Source organism: Delphinus delphis, chromosome 3, assembly GCF_949987515.2.
Source record: "Delphinus delphis chromosome 3, mDelDel1.2, whole genome shotgun sequence".
NCBI lineage: Eukaryota > Metazoa > Chordata > Mammalia > Artiodactyla > Delphinidae > Delphinus > Delphinus delphis.
Genome location: NC_082685.1, coordinates 163,310,949 through 163,331,589, shown reverse-complemented (window position 1 = coordinate 163,331,589; position 20,641 = coordinate 163,310,949). Strand labels below are relative to the sequence as shown.

Below are 20,641 nucleotides of genomic sequence, written 5' to 3'. Positions count from 1 at the left end.
ATCAACTATACTTCAATAAAAAAAAGAAGCTGTACTTTACCTTGTGATTGCCAGTGAAACTGCTCTTCTGCTGAACTATAAAAGAGAGAATACATAGGTATAATGAATCGGTTAGAAACAAAAGAACTCTAGACTATAAGACACAAAGGCACATGAGGGTAGTAATGGTGGCTCCATGGAACTCCCTTTAATTTCTGACTGAGAAAAGGGATCCCATTTTAACACGATCTTAGCTTTAACATGTTTGATGTATACCTCTTTTGAATCACAGGTATTAGCATGTTATAAATGGACGTCGTTCAGTAATTTTCAGAAGAACAGCTCATTTTTACAAATCCCAACATATCATACTTATTCCTTACAATAATTTCTACATATTCAACTTTAGTCATTTTAAAATACAAATCTGAATAGTTTCATGTAGACTTTGTAAGGTATTCTAACAAAGAAATAACTTTCGCCATTTTCATTATAACGAGATAAAATAAATCTATACCTTCTTCTAGACATATCATATAAGGAGTTCCTTTCAGCTGTTTATTATATTTTAAATTAAGTAATATAAAAGTTTTAACACTTTACACCAATTGAATATATAGTTCCCAAATTCTCACTTTATAAGTACATCTTATAAAATGACCCAGGTAGAAAGGGTTGCTCATCTAAATGATATGCCAAAGATACTGTGCAGATTGTAATGATGTAGGCACATAAATTTATTCTGAATGATTTATTAAAATACAAAAATAAATTAAAAATTTCTAAATATGAACAGCTCTTTCATTATATATGCAAATAGTTCCAACATACCCTTTTTTTAATATGTCAATAATTTGTGGGAAATCTAGAGGCCAATTACACACAGGTATCATTTTGAGAATGACTTTCTACCCTTATTTCACTAGATCTTTTACTCTGATCAAGCAGCTTCTATGAATAGCTCATCAGTTTCACAACAGCAAGCAGGTTTTAGAACTTTAATCTGTACCTTAGAGACGGCTTCTGAATACATTTGCTGGGGGAAAAGGAAATTCTGGTATAAATCAGCATTCAGAATAGCCATGATTGATATACATGAATATAAGAGTAGTCCCTTAGGAGACATATGACTTTTTTAGGCTATCTTTCTTCTCAGCCAATCCATTTTAGAAAAGTGGAAAATGGTTTTGCAATGATGAGAGCTATAGACAATTGATACATGAAACGATAACATTACAAATTCAGTCCAATGCAACTTCTTGCTTCAAAAAGATATAGCATGATAAAGTAGTAAGCTCTAACTGCAAAGTTTAACACTTAAAACAGAAATGTAATCCTATAATTAATATTTTAAAAATTACAAAGCATGTTCACTTAGTAAGTGGCATTTAATATAGGGGTGGAAAATGCTTTCATAATTGTAGTGAGTTGAATGGTGCCCTTCCCCCGCAAAAGATATGTCCACACCAAATCCCTAGAAATTGTGAATGGTTACTTATTGGAAAAGGGTTTTCTCAGATGTAATTAAGTTAAAGATCTTCAGATAAGATCATCCTAAATCCAATGACAAGTGTCCTTAAAAAAGATCCTTAGAGGAGAAAGATGCAGAGGAGAAGGTCAGAGGCAGAGGAAGAGACTGGAGTTATGCATCTTTAAGCCAAGGAATGTCTGGAGCCAGCAGAACCTGGAAGAGTTAAGAAAAACTCCTCCCCTTTAGCCTTCCTAGGGAACATAGCCCTGTGGACAGAACTTGATTTTGAACTTCTGGACTCCCAAACTGTGAGATAATAAATGTCCTTTATTTTAAGCCACTCAGTTGTAGTAAATTGTTATGGCAGCCCAAGGAAGCCAATACAGTATTCTTCTGATACAGTAAAAATATTCTCATGCTATATCCTTCAAGATTTACTACTATCTCTATGCTACTACATTCCTTTTCCCAGTTCAGTCCTTTGCTGAGTACTTACTGTACACCAAGGCTCTGCTAATTCACAACAATCATTAACATCTTTTGGTGGATGGGGAATAACTGGCTTATTGATGTTAAATAACTTGACCACACACATCATAAGGAACTCAGCAGGGATTTAAACTAATCTGTCCAACTCCAAAAGTCATAGAACAGAGCTGGAATAATCAGGCTCCCTGTCTTCAGACTACACTACAAAGCTCTAGTAATCAAAAGAGTATGGTACTGGTGCAAAAACACACATACAGATCAATGGAGTAGAATAAAGAGTCCAGAAATAAACCCACACACTTTTGGTCAATTAATCTATGACAAAGGAGGCAAGAATATACAATGGAGAGAAGACAGCCTCTTCAATAAGTGGTGCTGGAAAAACTGGATAGCTACATGTAAAAGAATGAAATTAGAACATTCTCTATCATCATATACAAAGATAAACTCAAACTGGAGTAAGACCAGATACTATAAAACTCATAGAGGAAAACGTAGGCAGAACACTCTTTGACATAAATCTCAGCAATTTTTTTTTTATTGGATCCATATCCTAAAGCAAAGGAAACAAAAGTAAAAATAAACTAATGGGACCTCATTAAACTTAAAAGCTTTTCCACAAGAAAGGAAACCATCGACAAAATGACAACACAACCTACTGAATGGGAGAAGGTATTTGCAAATGATATGACCAAAAAGGGCTTAATTCCAAAATATACAAATAGCTCATACAACTCGATATCAAAAAAATAAACAACTCAATTAAAAAATGGGCAAAAGAACTGAATAGACATTTTTTTCAAAGAGGAAATGCAGATGGCCACCAGGCACATGAAAAGATGCTCAATATTGCTAGTCATCAGGGAAATGCAAATCAAAACCGCAATGAGATATCACCTCACACCTGTCAGAATGGCTATCATCAAAAAGAACACTAATAATAGATGTTGGCAAGGATGTGGAAAAAAGGGAATCCTTGTACACTGTTGGTGGGAATGTAAATTGCTGCAGTCACTGTGGAAAACAGTATGGAGGTTCCTCAAAAAACGAGAAACAGAACTACATATGAGCCAGCAATTCCACTCCTGGGTACATATCCAAAAAACACCCAACTATTTTGAAAAGATAGTGCACTCCAATGTTCATAGCAGCATTGTTTACAATTGCCAAGCTATGGAAGCAACTGAGGTGTCCATCAGCAGATGAATGGATAAAGAAGATATGATATATAATGGAATACTACTCAGCAACACAAAAGAAGGAAATTTTGCCATTTGCAGCAACATGGATGGACTTAGAGGGCATTATGCTAAATGAAATATGTCAGACAGGGCTTCCCTGGTGGCGCAGTGGTTGAGAGTCTGCCTGCTGATGCAGGGGATGCGGGTTCGTGCCCTGGTCCGGGAAGATCCCACATGCCACGGAGCGGCTGGGCCCGTGAGCCATGGCCGCTGAGCCTGCGTGTCTGGAGCCTGTGCTCCGCAACGGGAGAGGCCACAACAGTGAGAGGCCTGCGTACCGCAAAAAAAAAAAAGTCAGACACAGAAAGACAAATACTGTAAAATATCACTTATAGGTGGAATCTAAAAAAAAAAAAAAAAAAAAAAAAAAAACCCAACACACTAGAGAACAGGAAAAAAGCAGACTCACAGGTGTAGAGGACAAACTAGTGGTTACCAGTGGGGAGAGGGAAGAAGGGAGGGGTAAGAAAGGGGTAGAGGGAAAAAAGGGTTATTATAGAATTATATAAAATCATGTGTCTGAAACTTTTGAAAATTGTAAAGCACCACAAAATTTAAAGAATCCTCCATTCAATGAAAACAAAAAAAAGTCATGGAGGGAAACACACTTGTTACTTCCCACTTGAAACAATAAGAATGCCCAAGTCACTGGAAGCTTCTCCCATGTATCATCAAAGCCCCGTTCTCTTCTCCTTCCAGGCACATTGAAGAGAACACTTCCCTGCCCCCTGGCATGTAGATGGGGGCATGTGCCACCTCCTTCCGCAAGCACAGAAGGGCAGGTACGCGATCTCCACGTACTCCCTTGTTAAGCCCTGAGTTGAGGTGGGTCTCTGAGTAACCGTACGAAGGGAAGATTTCCGCCAACCCAGAGAAGACACAACACAAGTGAGAAATAAACCACTGTTTTGCTGAAACTCTGAAGTTGGAGGGTTGTTTGTTTTGGTAGAATAAATGTCACACTGACTAATACAGAAATGTGCCATTATTTGAGTTCATAAGGCATTTTCTACTTCTCCATCTTTCATTCCCACAGTTTAGAGCTGGAAGACAATGTCCTGGGTCACCTGGCACAAACAAGGTGGTGCCACCACTTTCACGCATCCTTTGAGATTTATCCACTCATCCACCATAATGGGTGATTTTATATACAGAACTACACAACACACTGTTAAATAATATTTACTTTTTGTTTGTCTCTTTCAAAAGTGTTTCGATTTTACGTGCAACAGAAACAAGAAGGAACTTTTTTATTAAAATTGAAAAAATAACACTGACACTGAATATGAAACTATGTTCTCAAAGCATGAGCATCCTCCTTTTGAGTAGACAAAGAGCACTAATCACTTAAATGGTTTCCTGATTCCTTTAGCACAGTTAAAATGCATTAAAAGTATGACTTATCATAGAAAATAGAAGTCCCAAGAGAAACTGGGTTTAGATTTTATTTCCTCTAAGTGCACACTTTACTCTCTCTGTTAGGGGATTCTATACAACTGCATATTTTGTGCATTTGATTGATTATTTTTCTTTCTTTTTTTTTTTTTTTTTTTTTTTTTTTTTTTTGCGGTACGTGGCCTCTCACTGTTGTGGCCTCTCCCGTTGCGGAGCACAGGCTCCGGACGCGCAGGCTCAGCGGCCATGGCTCACGGGCCCAGCCGCTCCGCGGCATGTGGGATCTTCGCGGACCGGGACACGAACCCGCGTCCCCTGCATCGGCAGGCGGACCCTCAACCACTGCACCAGCAGGGAAGCCCCTGTGGGGATGTTTTAAGTTTAGTCAGCTGGATGCCTCCACATGGGACTTCAAGCTTGACCTGGTGACACAAAGACCCTGAAACAGTTGGAAATTTTTAGCGTGGTAGCAGCAGAACCAAGTGGTTTCCCATTCATACTGCTCCTGGGGCCTGACCTCGGCTGTGCTTTCAGCTGCCTGGCCTCTTCACTCTTGCACACTTTTCATGGTTGGTGTTTCAGCTTTCTTGTCAGTTTTGTGAGGTCCCAGAAATCCTTCCAATAAATTTCTTTTTTTTGCTTAAAAAAAAAAATGTCTTTCCTAGCACTACCAGTCTTACGTGTATATTATGTGTATGTTTAAAAGGTAAATGTTACTTATGATAGTTTTTGTTATAAATATATATATATTTTCTCATAATAACTGAGTTCTGAAACTTATACAAAGTTATGTTTAAATATAGACTAATCTAAATTACATCTACATTTTTATTAATTTTAATTCTTTAGAAACTATTTCTATTTAAAGAAATAGAATTTCAGTAGTGAAAGCAAACTTTATTTCCTGAATTTGAACATGCATGAAAGTTACAACAACCTCAGAAGTGACTTTTATGTTATATTAAATTGAATAATATAACTGGGAGAAAGCCGCAAGTAATTCCTAAACACCTGAAATAAGAGTGTGTGAGACATAGGCATGATTTGTGTTTATTGAATGAATAAAGAGTTTGCTTTTTATAAAAGCATCCACCTTAGAGCAGTCTTTAAGAAAAAGAATCAGGGCTCCGCAAAGGGAGAGGTCCGCAAAGGGAGAGGTCACAACACTGAGAGGCCCACGTACCGCAAAAACAAAAACAAAAACAAAAACATCCCCACAGCTAGGGAGAAGGAAAGAGAAGACATCCTCTTTACAGCCTTTTTTTTTTTTTTAATGGGAAGTAGAATCCTGCCACTCACTTAATTTGTGACTTATTTCAAGTAGCAGAAGTGCTCATATGCCAGGTAACCCTCCTCCATTTTGGAATAGTAGACCAATTTCCACTTGGTAATCAGGATCAATTACGCCAGCTAACACCATAATTCCCTCCTTTGCCTGTTGTTCCAGAAGCATGAGGAATCTGAAGTTCTTGAGTGGCAGCTTTCACTTCCAGTTCAGTGGAATCATGGTTATAGTAGCAGGTGGAAACTTTCTTCCTTCTAGAATTAAAACCTGAGAAAACAGAAGGTAAACCACATGGGAGCCTCTAGAAAAGGAAGATTCCATGCTGCTATTTAAAAAAAAAAATCCTGGATAAAAGTTGTCAGTGCGGGACGAAGTAAGAGAGTGGCGTGGACATATATACACTACCAAATGTAAAATGGATGGCTAGTGGGAAGCAGCTGCATAGCACAGGGAGATCAGCTCGGTGCTTTGAGACCACCTAGAGGGGTGGGATAGGGAGGGTGGGAAGGAGACGCAAGAGGGAGGGGATACGGGGACACATGTATACATGTGGCTGATTCACTTGGTTGTGCAGCAGAGACAGCATTGTGGGGCAATTACATTCCGATAAAGATATTAAAAAAAAAAAGTCGGCAGTGCCTCTCCTCAGATGTCAGGGTACAGACAGGAAACACTCTTTTCCTGCAGATGTGGCCACACGCAGGCACTTGTCCCAAAGCCACTGTGGTGCCCAGGAACAAATTTTTAAAACAATGTATCACAAGCAAAAATCCTAGTAGCTAATGCATAGATAGCTCTCACATTACAACAGGCAATATTCTAACTGGTTTATAGTTAATCTTCATGACAAAACTTTTGAGAGAGGTGATATTTTCCCGTTTTATTGATAATGAAACTAAGGTAAGGTTAAAAAGTGCTTAAGGAAGTTGCTGGAGATCCCCCAGCCAGCAAATAATTAAGCCATGATTGTGACCCTGGCCATCTGGTTCTAGAGGCCACATTCTGAACTAATATTCTATTCACACACTTGGCACAAAAGTTGAACTCCTATGCAATTAAAAACGAAAACATAAACACCAGAAGCCAAGTTGAAAAAACAAGCCACATCCTGAGAGAAGATATTTGCAATGCATACAGCTTACAAAGGGTTAGTTTCCAGAACAAATAAATAACTCCTACAAATCAATGAAATAGAGATTAAATGATCAGATAGAAGAGAGGTCAACAAATATATGTAAAGCAGCTGCAGAGCAGAAAAATCAGGAATTTATGGTCACCAAACACATTAAAAGATACTCAACCCTATTAGGAATTGAAAGAATAGAAATAGAAAGATACCTCTTTATACTTCATAGGCTGTAAAACAATTAGAAAGTCTGATTGTACTAAGTGTTGAAGAGGAGATGAGGAAATATGAACTCTCATACATTGTATGTGGGAGAGTAAATTAGTGAAACACTTGGGTGAGCTATCAGTCAAGACCTGATAATGTTTTATGAGCAAATGCCAATCGTCCAGCAGTTCTGCTTCTTGGTAGAGCCTTGAGAAAAACCTGTGCACCTGTGCCCAGGAGACTTGTACAAGACTGTTCATGCCTCTATGTTGGCAGTAGCAAAACAAGAGAAATGACCTAAGTTATCAGCAATAGGAGAATGGATAAATATAATAATATGATTCCAAATCATATATGACAAAATATGCAATAAACACTATTTGGCAAGTAAAACAAATTAGCCAGATACACAATGTATCAACATGGGTCAGGCTCAAAAGTGAAATAAGAGTGGAAAATGTAAATTGCCCATAGGACGTGTACTGCAGGACTCCAATTATGAAAATATTTAAAACACTGACTAAATAATATTGTGTATAAATACAAACACACACACACACACATATATGTGTGTGAGACAGAGATCAAACAAACATGGATTAAAAAGATGCAACCAGGGCTTCCCTGGTGGCGCAGTGTTTGAGAGTCCGCCTGCCGATGCAGGCGACACAGGTTCGTGCCCCGGTCTGGGAAGATCTCACAGGCTGCGGAGCGGCTGGGCCAGTGAGCCATTGCCTCTGAGCCTGCGCGTCCGGAGCCTGTGCTCCACAACGGGAGAGGCCACAACAGTGAGAGGCCCGCGTACCGCAAAACAAAACAAAAAAAGATACACCCAAATTCATGATGGTGGTGGCCTCTGGGGGAGAAAAGAGAGAAATAAGTCTAAGGAGGGGCAAAAAGGGAATTTCACTTTTATCTCTATGTTTTTTTTGGGTTTTTTTTGTTGGTTTGTTTTCGTTTTGTTGTGTTACGCGGGCTTCTCACTGTTGTGGCCTCTCCCGTTGCGGAGCACAGGCTCCGGACGCGCAGGCTCAGCGGCCATGGCTCACGGGCCCAGCCGCTCCACGGCATGTAGGATCTTCCCGGACCGGGGCACGAACCCGTGTCCCCTGCATCGGCAGGCGGACTCTCAACCACTGCGTCACCAGGGAAGACCTATCTCTATGTTTTTATGTTATGAAAAAAAAGGGAAAATGTTAACACTACTTTAAGAATGTCTCTGATGCTTGAAATAGGGAAATCACGAATCTTACATTTAGAAACATGTTTAGTTAAATGCTTTCATAAAACCTTGTGATTCAATTCTACATCATATTCTCATCATTGTTGGAGTCACTCATAGTTGAAACTCAAATGATGCAAAACAATTCTGAAATTTATAAATAATAGAGGAGAAATAATGGTTTTGAATATAATTACTTTTTTCCTCTATTGTGCACATGAGAAAAATGACAGCATCACTTTTACTGTGGCTCAAGTCTGACATACTTTGAACATTTCAAGTAAGCAAACAATAACTTTCAAGTTCTGAGGGGATGAGGTGGGGGGGGGGGGGAAATCTAGTTTAAACCAAAGAATAACCTTTGAGTTCCTCAAGAAGTGATTTTCACCCTCAACATATTTAGCATGATAGTCTCCTTATCCACCTGTGGGCCATTTCTAATTAATTAATAAGAAAGTTCAGAGAGTTTTCTTAACGTCAGGAAAAGGCACAAAGCAAACCATTACTACAGCTACTCTGACTGTTATGAACCTGCTCAAATACATTTTCTTATTTTCTTTTTCAACTTTTTGATGTCCAAGGCATCAATCCCTGCACTGTATCGTGTGGCATGCTACTGCTCACAATGTCGTTCAAAATGAAATAAAGAAGGAAACTATAAGTTTTTGGTTAGTTGGCTTTCAAGTTAAGCAATGTACCTAAAACATAAGGCAGAGAAACTAATGTGCAGTAAACTGTTTCCAAACTGATGTTCGATCCTCAGGTCACAGGAACAAAGGGCTTTATAGTTATGATGTCCATATGACCTGAAACTGTATTATGACATAAAGTCTTTTTTGGTATATGGCTTTTGCATGCAGCCATATCACAAAACTAGGCATCGGTGGCAAAATCAAATGAGCTTGGTCAAGTCTCGAATACCGTGGAAATAAAACATATTTAGAAAAAATAGTGAGAAGTGGTACCTCTGGAGCTCTGTTTAGGCTGCTGTTGCCCTTGCACTTTAGTGCTCTGTATCCAACCCTTATTAGTTTGGTTGGTGAGTAACCGTGCTTCCCCCAGAACTTTCTGCAGAGCTGACTTCCTTTCAGTCTATTGCCTTTTAGTCTCTATAAGTATCTGTGATATATTCCCAAATGAAGGTCATAATATCTCCACTGTGCAATTAGAATGTTTATTTCTTTCTTAAGTCACATATCTTCTACCTGCTTTAACTATTTTCATCAACATGTAATTTTACAGCTATTACAATAATGTTTACAGGGATACAGTGGGTAGTCATAGGACCACAAAGCTCCCAAACTAGGAGGCTGTGTGCATGGTGTCCAGGTGTGTGGGCTCAAAGGCCAGACTCCCTCCAGCTCTGTCCTATATAGGACACTTCTGGCAAGTTACTTAACCTCTCTGGGCCTAAATGGAGACATTTTGAGGCTTAAAGAAATGACTTAATATCAAGTGATTTATGTATTAAGTGATCAGGACCTGGCACATGTTGAGTACGGATGCAACTGTGCCCTATTTTATTATTCAAATGGTTTCTATGGTTTCTAGATTCTGGCTTATTCTCATATATTTCATCCCTTAGCATACACTGCAGACACTGTGGGAGGGTTAAAATGGGGACAGACATGGGGAAATGGGAACAGGGGACATTAAGGAAATACCCAGGAATGGTGTGACCGTGCCTAGGCTCTCGGTCACACCCAGTCCTGGAGAAAATGTAAAACAACGTCCACCACAAACCCTAGGTGAGTGCTCACCATGACTTTGGGCTTGCAGACAGAGAGACACAGTGACAGATCCCCATGTTTTGGCATTCTCATGGGGGATGGAACAGTAAGCACAAAAAGCAGGAAGGACCACTCAGGAACAGGTGTGTTCAGGCACTACTGCACACAGGTCCATGGAACCTTGAGCACGTCACTTACTCCAAGTCTCAGTTTCCCTATTTGTAAAATGGAGCTATTACTAGAAATTTCCCCATAGGGATCTTGTATTTTTTTAATTTAATTTTTTTAAACTTTTTAATTTTATATTGGAGTATAGTTGATTAACAGTGTTGTGTTAGTTTCAGGTGTACAGCAAAGCGATTCAGTTATACATATACATGTATTTTTCTTTTTCAAATTATTTTCCCACTTAAGTTATTACATAACATTGAGCAGGATCTTGTAAAAGTTAAGTGTGTAATGTATGTAAAACCCATAAAACAGTGCTGGGAACATAGAAGCGATTAAAAACGAAGTAAGTGGAGGGCAGAGTCAAGATGGCATACTAGGAGGACGTGGAATTTGCGTCTCCGCACAACTAGGGCACCTACCAGGCACAGGTGGGGTACCACGGATACCTAAGGGGACAGGAGGAACACCCAGCAATCAGTTGTTTCAATTACAGTTTTATTTTTCCTACTATATTTTTTATCTTTCTAATTTTATTTTGTTTTTTATTCCTTGATACTGTACTCCTCATTTTTTCCTTTCTTTTTTTTTTTTCTTAACTGCGCCACGAATCTTGCAGGATCTTGGTTCCCAGGCTGGAGGTTGGGCCCGAGCTTCCTTGGTGGGAGCTCCGAGTCCAAACCGCTGGACTAACAGAGAACCTCAGACCCGAGGGAATATTAATCAGAGTGAGGCCTCCCAGAGTTCCTCATCTCAGCACCAAAAGCTGGCTCTATCCAACAGCCTGCAAACTCCAGTGCTGGATGTCTCAGGCCAAACAACCAGTAAGACAGGAAGAGAGCACCACCCATCAAAAAAACAAAAAAAAATTGAAACGACAAAATAATATGTTACAGACAAAGGAGCAAGGAAAAAACGTACAAGACCAAATAAATGAAGATGAAATAGGCAACCTACCTGAAAAAGAATTCAGAGTAATGATAGTAATGATTATCCAAAATCTCGGAAACAGAATGGAGAAAATAAAAGCAACATTTAACAAGGATCTAGAAGAACTAAGGAGCAAACAAACAGTGGTGAACAACACAATTACTGAAATCAAAAATACTCTAGAAGGAATCAATAGCAGAACAACTAAGGTGGAAGAACAGATAAATGAGCTGGAAGATAAAATGGTGGAAATAACTGCCAGGGTGCAGAACAAAGAAAAAAGAATGAAAAAAATGGAGGACAGTGTCAGAGACCTATGGGACAACATTAAAAGCACCAATATTCAAATTATAGGGGATGCAGAAGAGAAAAGAAAGGGACTGAGAAAATATTTGAAGAGATTATAGTTGAAAACTTCCCTAACATGGGAAAGGAAATAGTCAATCTTAAGTCCAGGAAGTACAGAGAGACCCACACAGGATAAATCCAGGGAGAAACACAGCAAGTCAAATAATAATCAAACTATCAAAAATTAAATACAAAGAAAAAATATCAAAAGCAGCAAGGGAAAAGCAACAAATAACATACAAGGGAAATACCATAAGATTAACAGCTGAAATTTCAGCAGAAACATTGCAAGCCAGAAGGGAGTGGCAGGATATATTTAAAGTGATGAAACAGAAAAACCTAAAGCCAAGATTACTCTATGCAGCAAGGATCTCATTCAGATGCGATGGAGAAATTAAAACCTTTACAGACAAGCAAAAGTTAACAGAATTCAGCACCACAAAACCAACTTTACAACAAATGCTAAAGGAACTTCTCTAAGCAGGAAACACAAGAGAAGGAAAAGACCTATGAAAACAAACCCAGAACAATTAAGAAAATAGTAATAGGAACATACATAGTGATAATTACCTTAAAGTTAAATGGATTAAATGCTCCAATCAAAAGACACAGACTCGCTGAATGGATACAAAAACAAGACCCGTATATATGCTGTCTACAATAGACACACTTCAGACCTAGGGACATATACTGACTGAAAGTGAGGGGATGGAATAAGATATTCCATGCAAATGGAAATCAAAAGAAAGCTGGAGTAGCAATTCTCATATCCGAAAAAATATATGTTAAAATAAAGACTACTACAAGAGACAAAGAAGTACACTACATAATGATCAAGGGATCAATACAAGAAGAAGATATAACAATTGTAAATACTTATGCACCCAATATAGGAGCACTTCAATATATAAGGCAAATGCTAACAGCCATGAAAGGGGAAATTGACACAATTATAGTAGGGGATTTTAACACCCCACTTTCACCAATGGACAGATATCCAAAATGAAAATAAATAAGGAAACACAAGCTTTAAATGACACATTAAACAAGATGGACTTATTTGATATTCATAGGACATTCCATCCAAAAACAACAGAATACACTTTCTTCTCAAGTGCTCATGGGACATTCTCCAGGATAGATCATATCTTGGGTCACAAGTCAAGCTTTGGTAAATTTAAGAAAATTGAAATCGTATCAAGTATCTTTTCTGACCACAACGCTATGAGACTAGACATCAATTACAGGAAAAAAACTGTAAAAAATACAAACACATGGAGGCTAAACAATACGCTATTAAATAACCAAGAGGGCACTGAAGAAACCAAAGAGGAAATCAAAAAAAACCTAGAAACAAATGACAATGAAAACAAGACGACCGAAAACCTATGGGATGCAGCAAAAGCAGTCTAAGAGTGAAGTTTATAGCAATACAATCCTACCTCAAGAAACAAGAAAAATCTCAAATAAACAACCTAATCTTACACCCAAAGCAATCAGAGCAAGAAGACCAAAAAATCCCAAAGTTAGCAGAAGGAAAGAAATCATAAAGATCAGATCAGAAATAAATGAAAGAGAAATGAAGATCAATAGCAAAGATCAATAAAACTAAAAGCTGGTTCTTCGAGAAGATAAACAAAGTTGATAAACAATTAGCTAGACTCATCAACAAAAAACGGGAGACGACTCAAATCAGCAGAATTAGAAATGAAAAGGAGAAGTAACAACTGACACTGCAGAAATACAAAGGATCATGAGAGATCACCACAAGCAACTATATGGACATATAATGGACAACCTGGAAGAAATGGACAAATTCTTAGAAAAGAACAACCTTCCAAGACTGAACTAGGAAGAAACAGAAAATATAAACAGACCAATCAGAAGCACCAAAATTGAAACTGCGATTAAAAATCTTCCAACAAATAAAAGCCTAGGACCAGATGGATTCACAGGTGAATTCTATCAAACATTTAGAGAAGAGCTAAAACCTATCCTTCTCAAGCTCTTCCAAAATATAGCAGAGGGAGGAACACTCCCAAACTCATTCTAGCACCATGACCACCATCACCCTGATACCAAACCAGACAATGATGTCAGAAAGAAAGCAAACTACAGGCCAATAGCACTGATGAACATAGATGCAAAAATCATCAACAAAATACTAGCAAACAGAATCCAACAGCACATTAAAAGGATCATACACCATGATCAAGTGGGGTTTACCCCAGGAATGCAAGGATTCTTCAATATATGCAAATCAGTCAATGTGGTACACCAAATTAACAAATTGAAGGAGAAAAAAAACATATGATCATCTCAATAGATGCAGAAAAGCTTTTGACAAAATTCAACACCCACTTATGATAAAAACTCTCCAGAAAGCAGGCATAGAGGGAACCTACCTCAACATAATAAAGGCCATATATGACAAAACCACAGCCAGTATTGTTCTCAATGGTGAAAAACTGAAACCATTTCCTCTAAGATCAGGAACAAGACAAGGTTGCTGACTCACCAGTATTATTCAACATAGTTTTGGAAGTTTTAGCCATAGCAATCAGAGAAGAAAAAGATATAAAAGGAATCCAAGTGAGAAAAGAAGTAAAACTGTCACTGTTTGCAGATGACATGATACTATACATAGAGAATCCTAAAGATGCTACCAGAAAACTACTAGAGCTAATCAATGAATTTGGTAGAATAGCAGGATACAAACTTAATGCACAGAAATCTTTTGCATTCCTATACACTAATGATGAAAAATCTGAAAGAGAAATGAAGGAAACACTCCCATTTACCACTGCAACAAAAAGAAGGAAATACCTAGGAATAAACCTACCTATGGAGACAAAAGACCAGTATGCAGAAAACTATAACACACTGATGGAAGAAATTTAAAATGATACAAACAGATGGAGAGTTATACCATGTTCTTGGATTGGAAGAATTAACATTGTGAAAATGATTATACCACCCAAAGCAGTCTACAGATTCAATGCAATCCCTATCAAACTACCAATGGCATTTTTCACAGAACTAAAACAAAAAATTTTACAATTTGTATGGAAACACAAAAGACCCCAAATATCCAAAGCAATCTTGAGAAAGAAAAACGGAGCTGGAGGAATCAGGCTCCCAGACTTCAGACTATACTACAAAGCTACAGTAATCAAGACAGTATGGTACTGGCACAAAAACAGAAATACAGATCAATGGAACAGGATAGAAAGCCCAGAGATAAACCCATGTACATATGGTCACCTTATCTTTGATAAAGGAGGCAAGAGTATATAATGGAGAAAAGACAGCCTCTTCAATAAGTGGTGCTGGGAAAACTTGACAGCTACATGGAAAAGAATGAAATTAGAACACTTCCTAACACCATACACAAAAATAAACTCAAAATGGAGTTTTGAGGCCAGACACTATAAAAAATGTAGAGGAAAACATAGGGAGAACACTCTATGACATAAGTCAGAGCAAGATGCTTTTCGACTCACCTCCTAGAGAAATAGAAATTAAAACAAAAATAAACAAATGGGACCTAATGAAACTTAAAAGCTTTTGCACAGCAAAGGAAACCATAAACAAGACGAAAAGACAACCCTCAGAATGGGAGAAAATATTTGCAAATGAAGCAACTGACAAAGGATTAATCTCCAACATATACAAGCACCTTGTGCAGCTCAATATCAAGAGAACAAGCAACTCAATCCAAAAATGTGCAGAAGACCTAAATAGACATTTCTCTAAAGAAGATATACAGATTGCCAAGAAACACATGAAAGGATGCTCAACATCACTAATCATTACAGGAATGCAAATCAAAACTATAATGAGATATCACCTCACACTGGTCAGAATGGCCATCATCAAAATATCTACAAACAATAAATGCTGGAGAGGGTGTGGAGAAAAGGGAACCTTCTTGCACTGTTGGTGGGAATGTAAATTGATACAGCCACTATGGAGAACAGTATGGAGGTTCCTTAAAAAACTAAAAGTAGAACTACCATACAACCCAGCAATCCCACTACTGGGCTGAGACAACCATAATTTAAAAAGAGTCATGTACCACAATGTTCATTGCAGCTCTATTTACAATAGCCAGGACATGGAAGCAACCTGAGTGTCCACTGACAGATGAATGGATAAAGAAGATGTGGCACATATATACAATGGGATATTATTCAGCCATAAAAAGAAACAAAATTAAGTTATTTGTAGTGAGGTGGATGGACGTGGAGTCTGTCATACAGAGTGAAGTAAGTCAGAAAGAGAAAAACAAATACCGTATGTTAACACATATATATGGAATCTAAAAAAAAAATGTTCTAATGAACCTAGGGCAGGACAGGAATAAAGACACAGATGTGGAGAATGGACTTGAGGACACGGGGAGGTAGAAGGGTAAGCTGGGGAGAAGTGAGAGAGTGGCGTGGACATATATACACTACCAAATGTAAAACAGATATCTAGAGGGAAGAAGCCGCATAGCACAGGGAGATCAGCTTGGTGCTTTGCAACCACCTAGAGAGGTGGTATAGGAAGGCTGGGAGGGAGACGTAAGAGGGAGGTGATATGGGGATATATGTATACATATAGCTGATTCACTTTGTTATACAGCAGAAACTAATGCAACATTGTAAAGCAATTATACTCCAATAAAGATGTTAAAAAAAAAAAAAAAACAAGACAAAGGAAGCTAACATTATCACATGCAAAAGAATAGAGGCCTGAGAAAGAATAACTCATAGAACTGAAAGTTCAATAAGTTATCTTACAGAATCCCACTTGTCAGTGTTGGGGGCCAATGAATATTATCACGCAAATATGTTACAGGCTTTGCAGAATTTAAATTGTCTACCTTTTTCTTTGTTCCACACTAAACTGGGGAAGGAAAAGAGGCAGTCTGTGATTTCCAAAGAAAGATGACTTGCTTTTCAAACCCTGGGTTTTCCTAGGGCTTAAAAAACCCCACACAGGCTGCCTCACCTGGCAACTACTACTGTTCTTGCCATAGTAAAAAGCATAAAGACCATTTGCTATTTTCAAAACCCTGGAAGAAAATGAATCAGACCCAAATTGCTATTAGTAATTTCGTTTTAGTTTGAGGCAGGGGAAATTCATATTCCTAAGCTAATTTTGTTGGACGTGGCGGCTGACCAATTATCCAGGCAACTGATACCGCAAAGCGGTAAGGCTCCCAGGCCATGGCCTGGATACAGACGGCCCCAGTGTTTATCACAGGGCACCACAACACTGTCAGGTTTGTGAGCTGGCCAGCTAGAGCGAAACGAGGGGTAACAAACAGGAATTCTGTGTTGTCTTGATGCCTTCAAAATACATACTGCAGTTTCTAGCAACCAGAAAGAATTAGCCCTAGGCTCAATCACCCTAAATGTACTATCGAAATAAAGCCAAGTTCTTACCATGGGAAAGACATACTGTCAAGTTTCTCTTTTGGAAATGCTTTCACAGTTTTGGAGTTGATTGTAGTTATACTACAATAGACATATTATGTGTAAAATTCAATATCAGAAGAAGGAACAAATGGTGAATTATAAACTAGAAAATTCTCACGTTATATTTCCCTCTGCAGTCTTTTGGGAGACTTCTCACACACGGACTAGGTGTTTTTTAAGATGCTTATACTAGTACACAAGAATTTTACAGTAGTTGAAGCAAAATTTCTGAATGCCAGCCACACTAGGCAATAAAGTACTATATTATCTCTGTGAGCATACCGTAGATTGGAATATATAAATCGCAATTGCAGATGACCAGGGATACTGTTAACCAAATGATTCTGAGATCTTATAATATTTTGAAATGCTTTCCAAACCATCAAACATTGAATAGTTTTGGTGGTTTATATGCTCAGTGTTTACTACCGTGTTATATACATTGTTATATTAATAATCTCCTTTGGTATTCATCGTAACTCACAGTTAGGTCTCTGATTAACCTGAATGCCCTATTCACTGATCCTGAGCGTGAACAGAAAGTCTCTGTATTTTGCAGTCTGATCATTCAAAACTGATTTCTTAGGCAAGAGAAGGTTAGTTGGTGTGTTTGCTGACAGAGGTGGAGCCCCTACCAAGGTTCTCTGATGTTCCAAGTTTCAGTCTTTTGCATTCAATTTCCCAGAAATATGCCCATTGTTAGGGTCCCCTCAGTGAAGGGAGCACCTTAACCTGGAGACATCGCTGGGCAAAAGGAGGGTTTAGGTTTAAGTTTTCCTAGCTTCCTGTGATCGGGTGATCTTGTGTGTGTGTGAGTGGGTGAAAAGTGTGTTTATGTGTGAGTGTGTGTGAACGTGCATGTGGGTCCATCTCACCTTTCCTTTCCTCTAAAACACACTGATGTACTCATAGTTTTTCTTTCACCTGCTCTTCTGCATAAGTGTGTGGTCTATTGCAGATATGTTAAACCCTGGGTACTGGGTTTGACTGGAATTGATATAATTTTATTAATATAAGTGAAGCTAACACCCCTTAGATATTTAAGGAAAATTATGCAAATCACCATTGCCTGTTTTATAGGAAAGACAAACCTGAATCTTCTGTTTTATGACTTTGAGTACCAACAGATGATTTGTGAAAATAAATTTCAATTTTAGTGCCCTTATAGAGCAGAAACCATGTAATATTCATGAACAGCTCTCATCATATCTTTACTTCCTTACGACCAGTAGTGAGTGGTCTTTAAACCATTTGAAAGTTCAGTTCAAACGTTTAATGGGTGTACAAATGTTCATAGTAGCTTATTCATAATTTCCACAAACTAGAAGCAATCAGATGTCCTGCAACATGTGAGTGGTTGAACAAGCTGATACATCCATACCAAGGAGACATAGGTAGCGATAAAAAGGAACCAATTATGATATATGTAACAAGCAGCAATTGGAAAGATCTCATGGCCATTATGCTGAGGGAAGAAGATAAATAACGTTCTTGAAATAACAAAATTATAGAAGCGGAGAACAGATTAGTGGTCATCAGGGCTTTGGGAGCATGAGTGTGGGTGTGGCTATAACAGGGGTAGCAGGAGGGGGCCTTGTGATGGAAAAGTCCTGAATCTTCATTGTGGCAGTGGTTACAGGAGCTACTTAGGTAATAAAATTGCAGAGAACTAAACACACACGCACAGATGAGTGCATGTGAAACTGGGGAAATCTGTGGATGGTGCCAATGTCAATTTCCTGGTCTTGATACTGTGCTACATATATAGTCATGCACAATGCTGCCATGGGCAGGAACTGGGAGAAGTTATAGTGCACTTCTCTGTGGATTTTATTTTGCAACTTCCTATGAATCTATGATCACTTCAAACTAAAAAGGTAAAAAACAATTCAGTGGGGTATGGTTCAGTGTCACTTTATTTCTTTGCCCTGAACGGATTTTTCTACATGCAATCAGTTAATTATTCTCATGTAATAATTAAATTAGGATTAAAAGAAGATTGAGAATAATGGAGTAAATAGGAAGGAAAAAGAAAAAACACACCAGTACCCACTTGTGATTATCCTTTTTGTTCTCTGGATCCTTAACAGGCAAAGCTCAAGTGGCCCTGCTCTCGGCTCATTTCTGCTTTGTTCTGTAAATGAAGGCATTATCCCTGGAGCATAATATACCAATCATACTGCCCACTGCCAATCAGATGCAAGGAACTGTGCTGCTTCTCAATGAAAACTTATCCATTACATCTCAGCTTCCTGCTCATCCCCACATTCACTTCTACTATTGTATGCTTTTGAGGAAAATTAAAAATGGCATTTTGGTCGACAGTAGTAAAGCAAAGCTTAGGTCTTAATGCATTCTACATGAGTCTAAGAGACCTCAAACGATATAATTCACTGGCTCGCTGGGAAGCAAGTTCATTCAAGTTAGGCTCTCACCTGGCAGGTAAGCACCTCTTCTCCCACTAATTCATAGTGGGACTAGTAGTGCCCATCGACTTTCATGGTCCCCTCCCCCCACCCTGACTCCTGGAAACTGGTCTACGTGATTACATCTGGCCCTTTCTCTCCATATTTATTGCAGTGGGAAAAAAAATCATGCATTAAAAAAATCACTTTCTTTCCAACATTTAACATCAGATATTTGAAACTGAAAAGCTAGATCAGCCTCCAAACCTTCTCTCATTTTGCCATCACATGGCAGCTGTATTTTTCCTCCTTTTAAGAAAGAATGAGGATTTGAATGTGACGTGTCACTAAACAATTGTACTGCCTGTCAAATGTATAAAATTGTTTAAAAAGCAAAGAATTGAAATATCTACTAAGGCTCTCAAAATATTTAAAGCATTTCTTCCCCTAACTCATTTTTAAGATCCTTAGCCTCTACCTATCCATTTGCCACTATAAATGTCCCCTGAAACTCAAGTTTTGTTATCTCTCACCCAGAGGACAGGAGTAAGTCTTCCCATGGACGATGACATTCTCCTTGTCCAAACTTGGGTTTGGCTCCTCTGGACTCTCTTTTCAACTAGGCTCAATCTTGGGTTCTCATGTCTTTCTTTGCAAAGTCCGGTTGTAGCAAGAATCCTGCTAAGTCAGGTCAACCAGAACCCCCCACTCTCGATATTTGATCACCCTTGACATCTGGTCAGGTTCCTCATTCTCCACCCTCCTCCCCCAGGTGATGAGGTCTGATCACTGGCCTGCCTTCAGCAAGAATCCTGTTAGGTCTGTTCAGCCAGAATCTCTCCCTCCTGATATTTTCTGTTAGTGATTTTCCATCCACTGACTCCCACCCTGTTCCCTAGCAATAAGTTCCCTTTATTCCTTATGTTTGGCGTTGAGCCCAATCTCTCCCCACTACGACAAAACCTCACTGTGGTAGCCCCCCTTGAATAAAGTCTGCCTTACTGTTCCTTAACAGGTGTCATGGAAAATTTTTTTCTTTAAACTCATCACAAGTTCCCCCTGCCAGAGAGGAATATGGACGAAGTCATATCCCCTCTCTAACCTCAGTCTCCTCCCTTGTACTGAGATAATGCTATCAGGGCCAGTTTCATGGGCCGGAGACCTGTGCAATAATATA

At 38.6% G+C, this 20,641-nt stretch overlaps 1 protein-coding gene across 3 annotated transcripts in view; it reads right to left on the bottom strand.

Moving 5' to 3' along the window:
* Positions 1–20,641, bottom strand: part of CTNND2 (catenin delta 2) — a 937,337-nt gene that overhangs the window by 439,019 nt on the left and 477,677 nt on the right. For all 3 annotated transcript variants that reach the window (XM_060009660.2, XM_060009661.2, XM_060009662.1), the window contains one exon: positions 41–75. In XM_060009660.2, the coding sequence (XP_059865643.1) occupies positions 41–75 (35 nt within the window). The remainder of the gene's footprint in view (positions 1–40; positions 76–20,641) is intronic.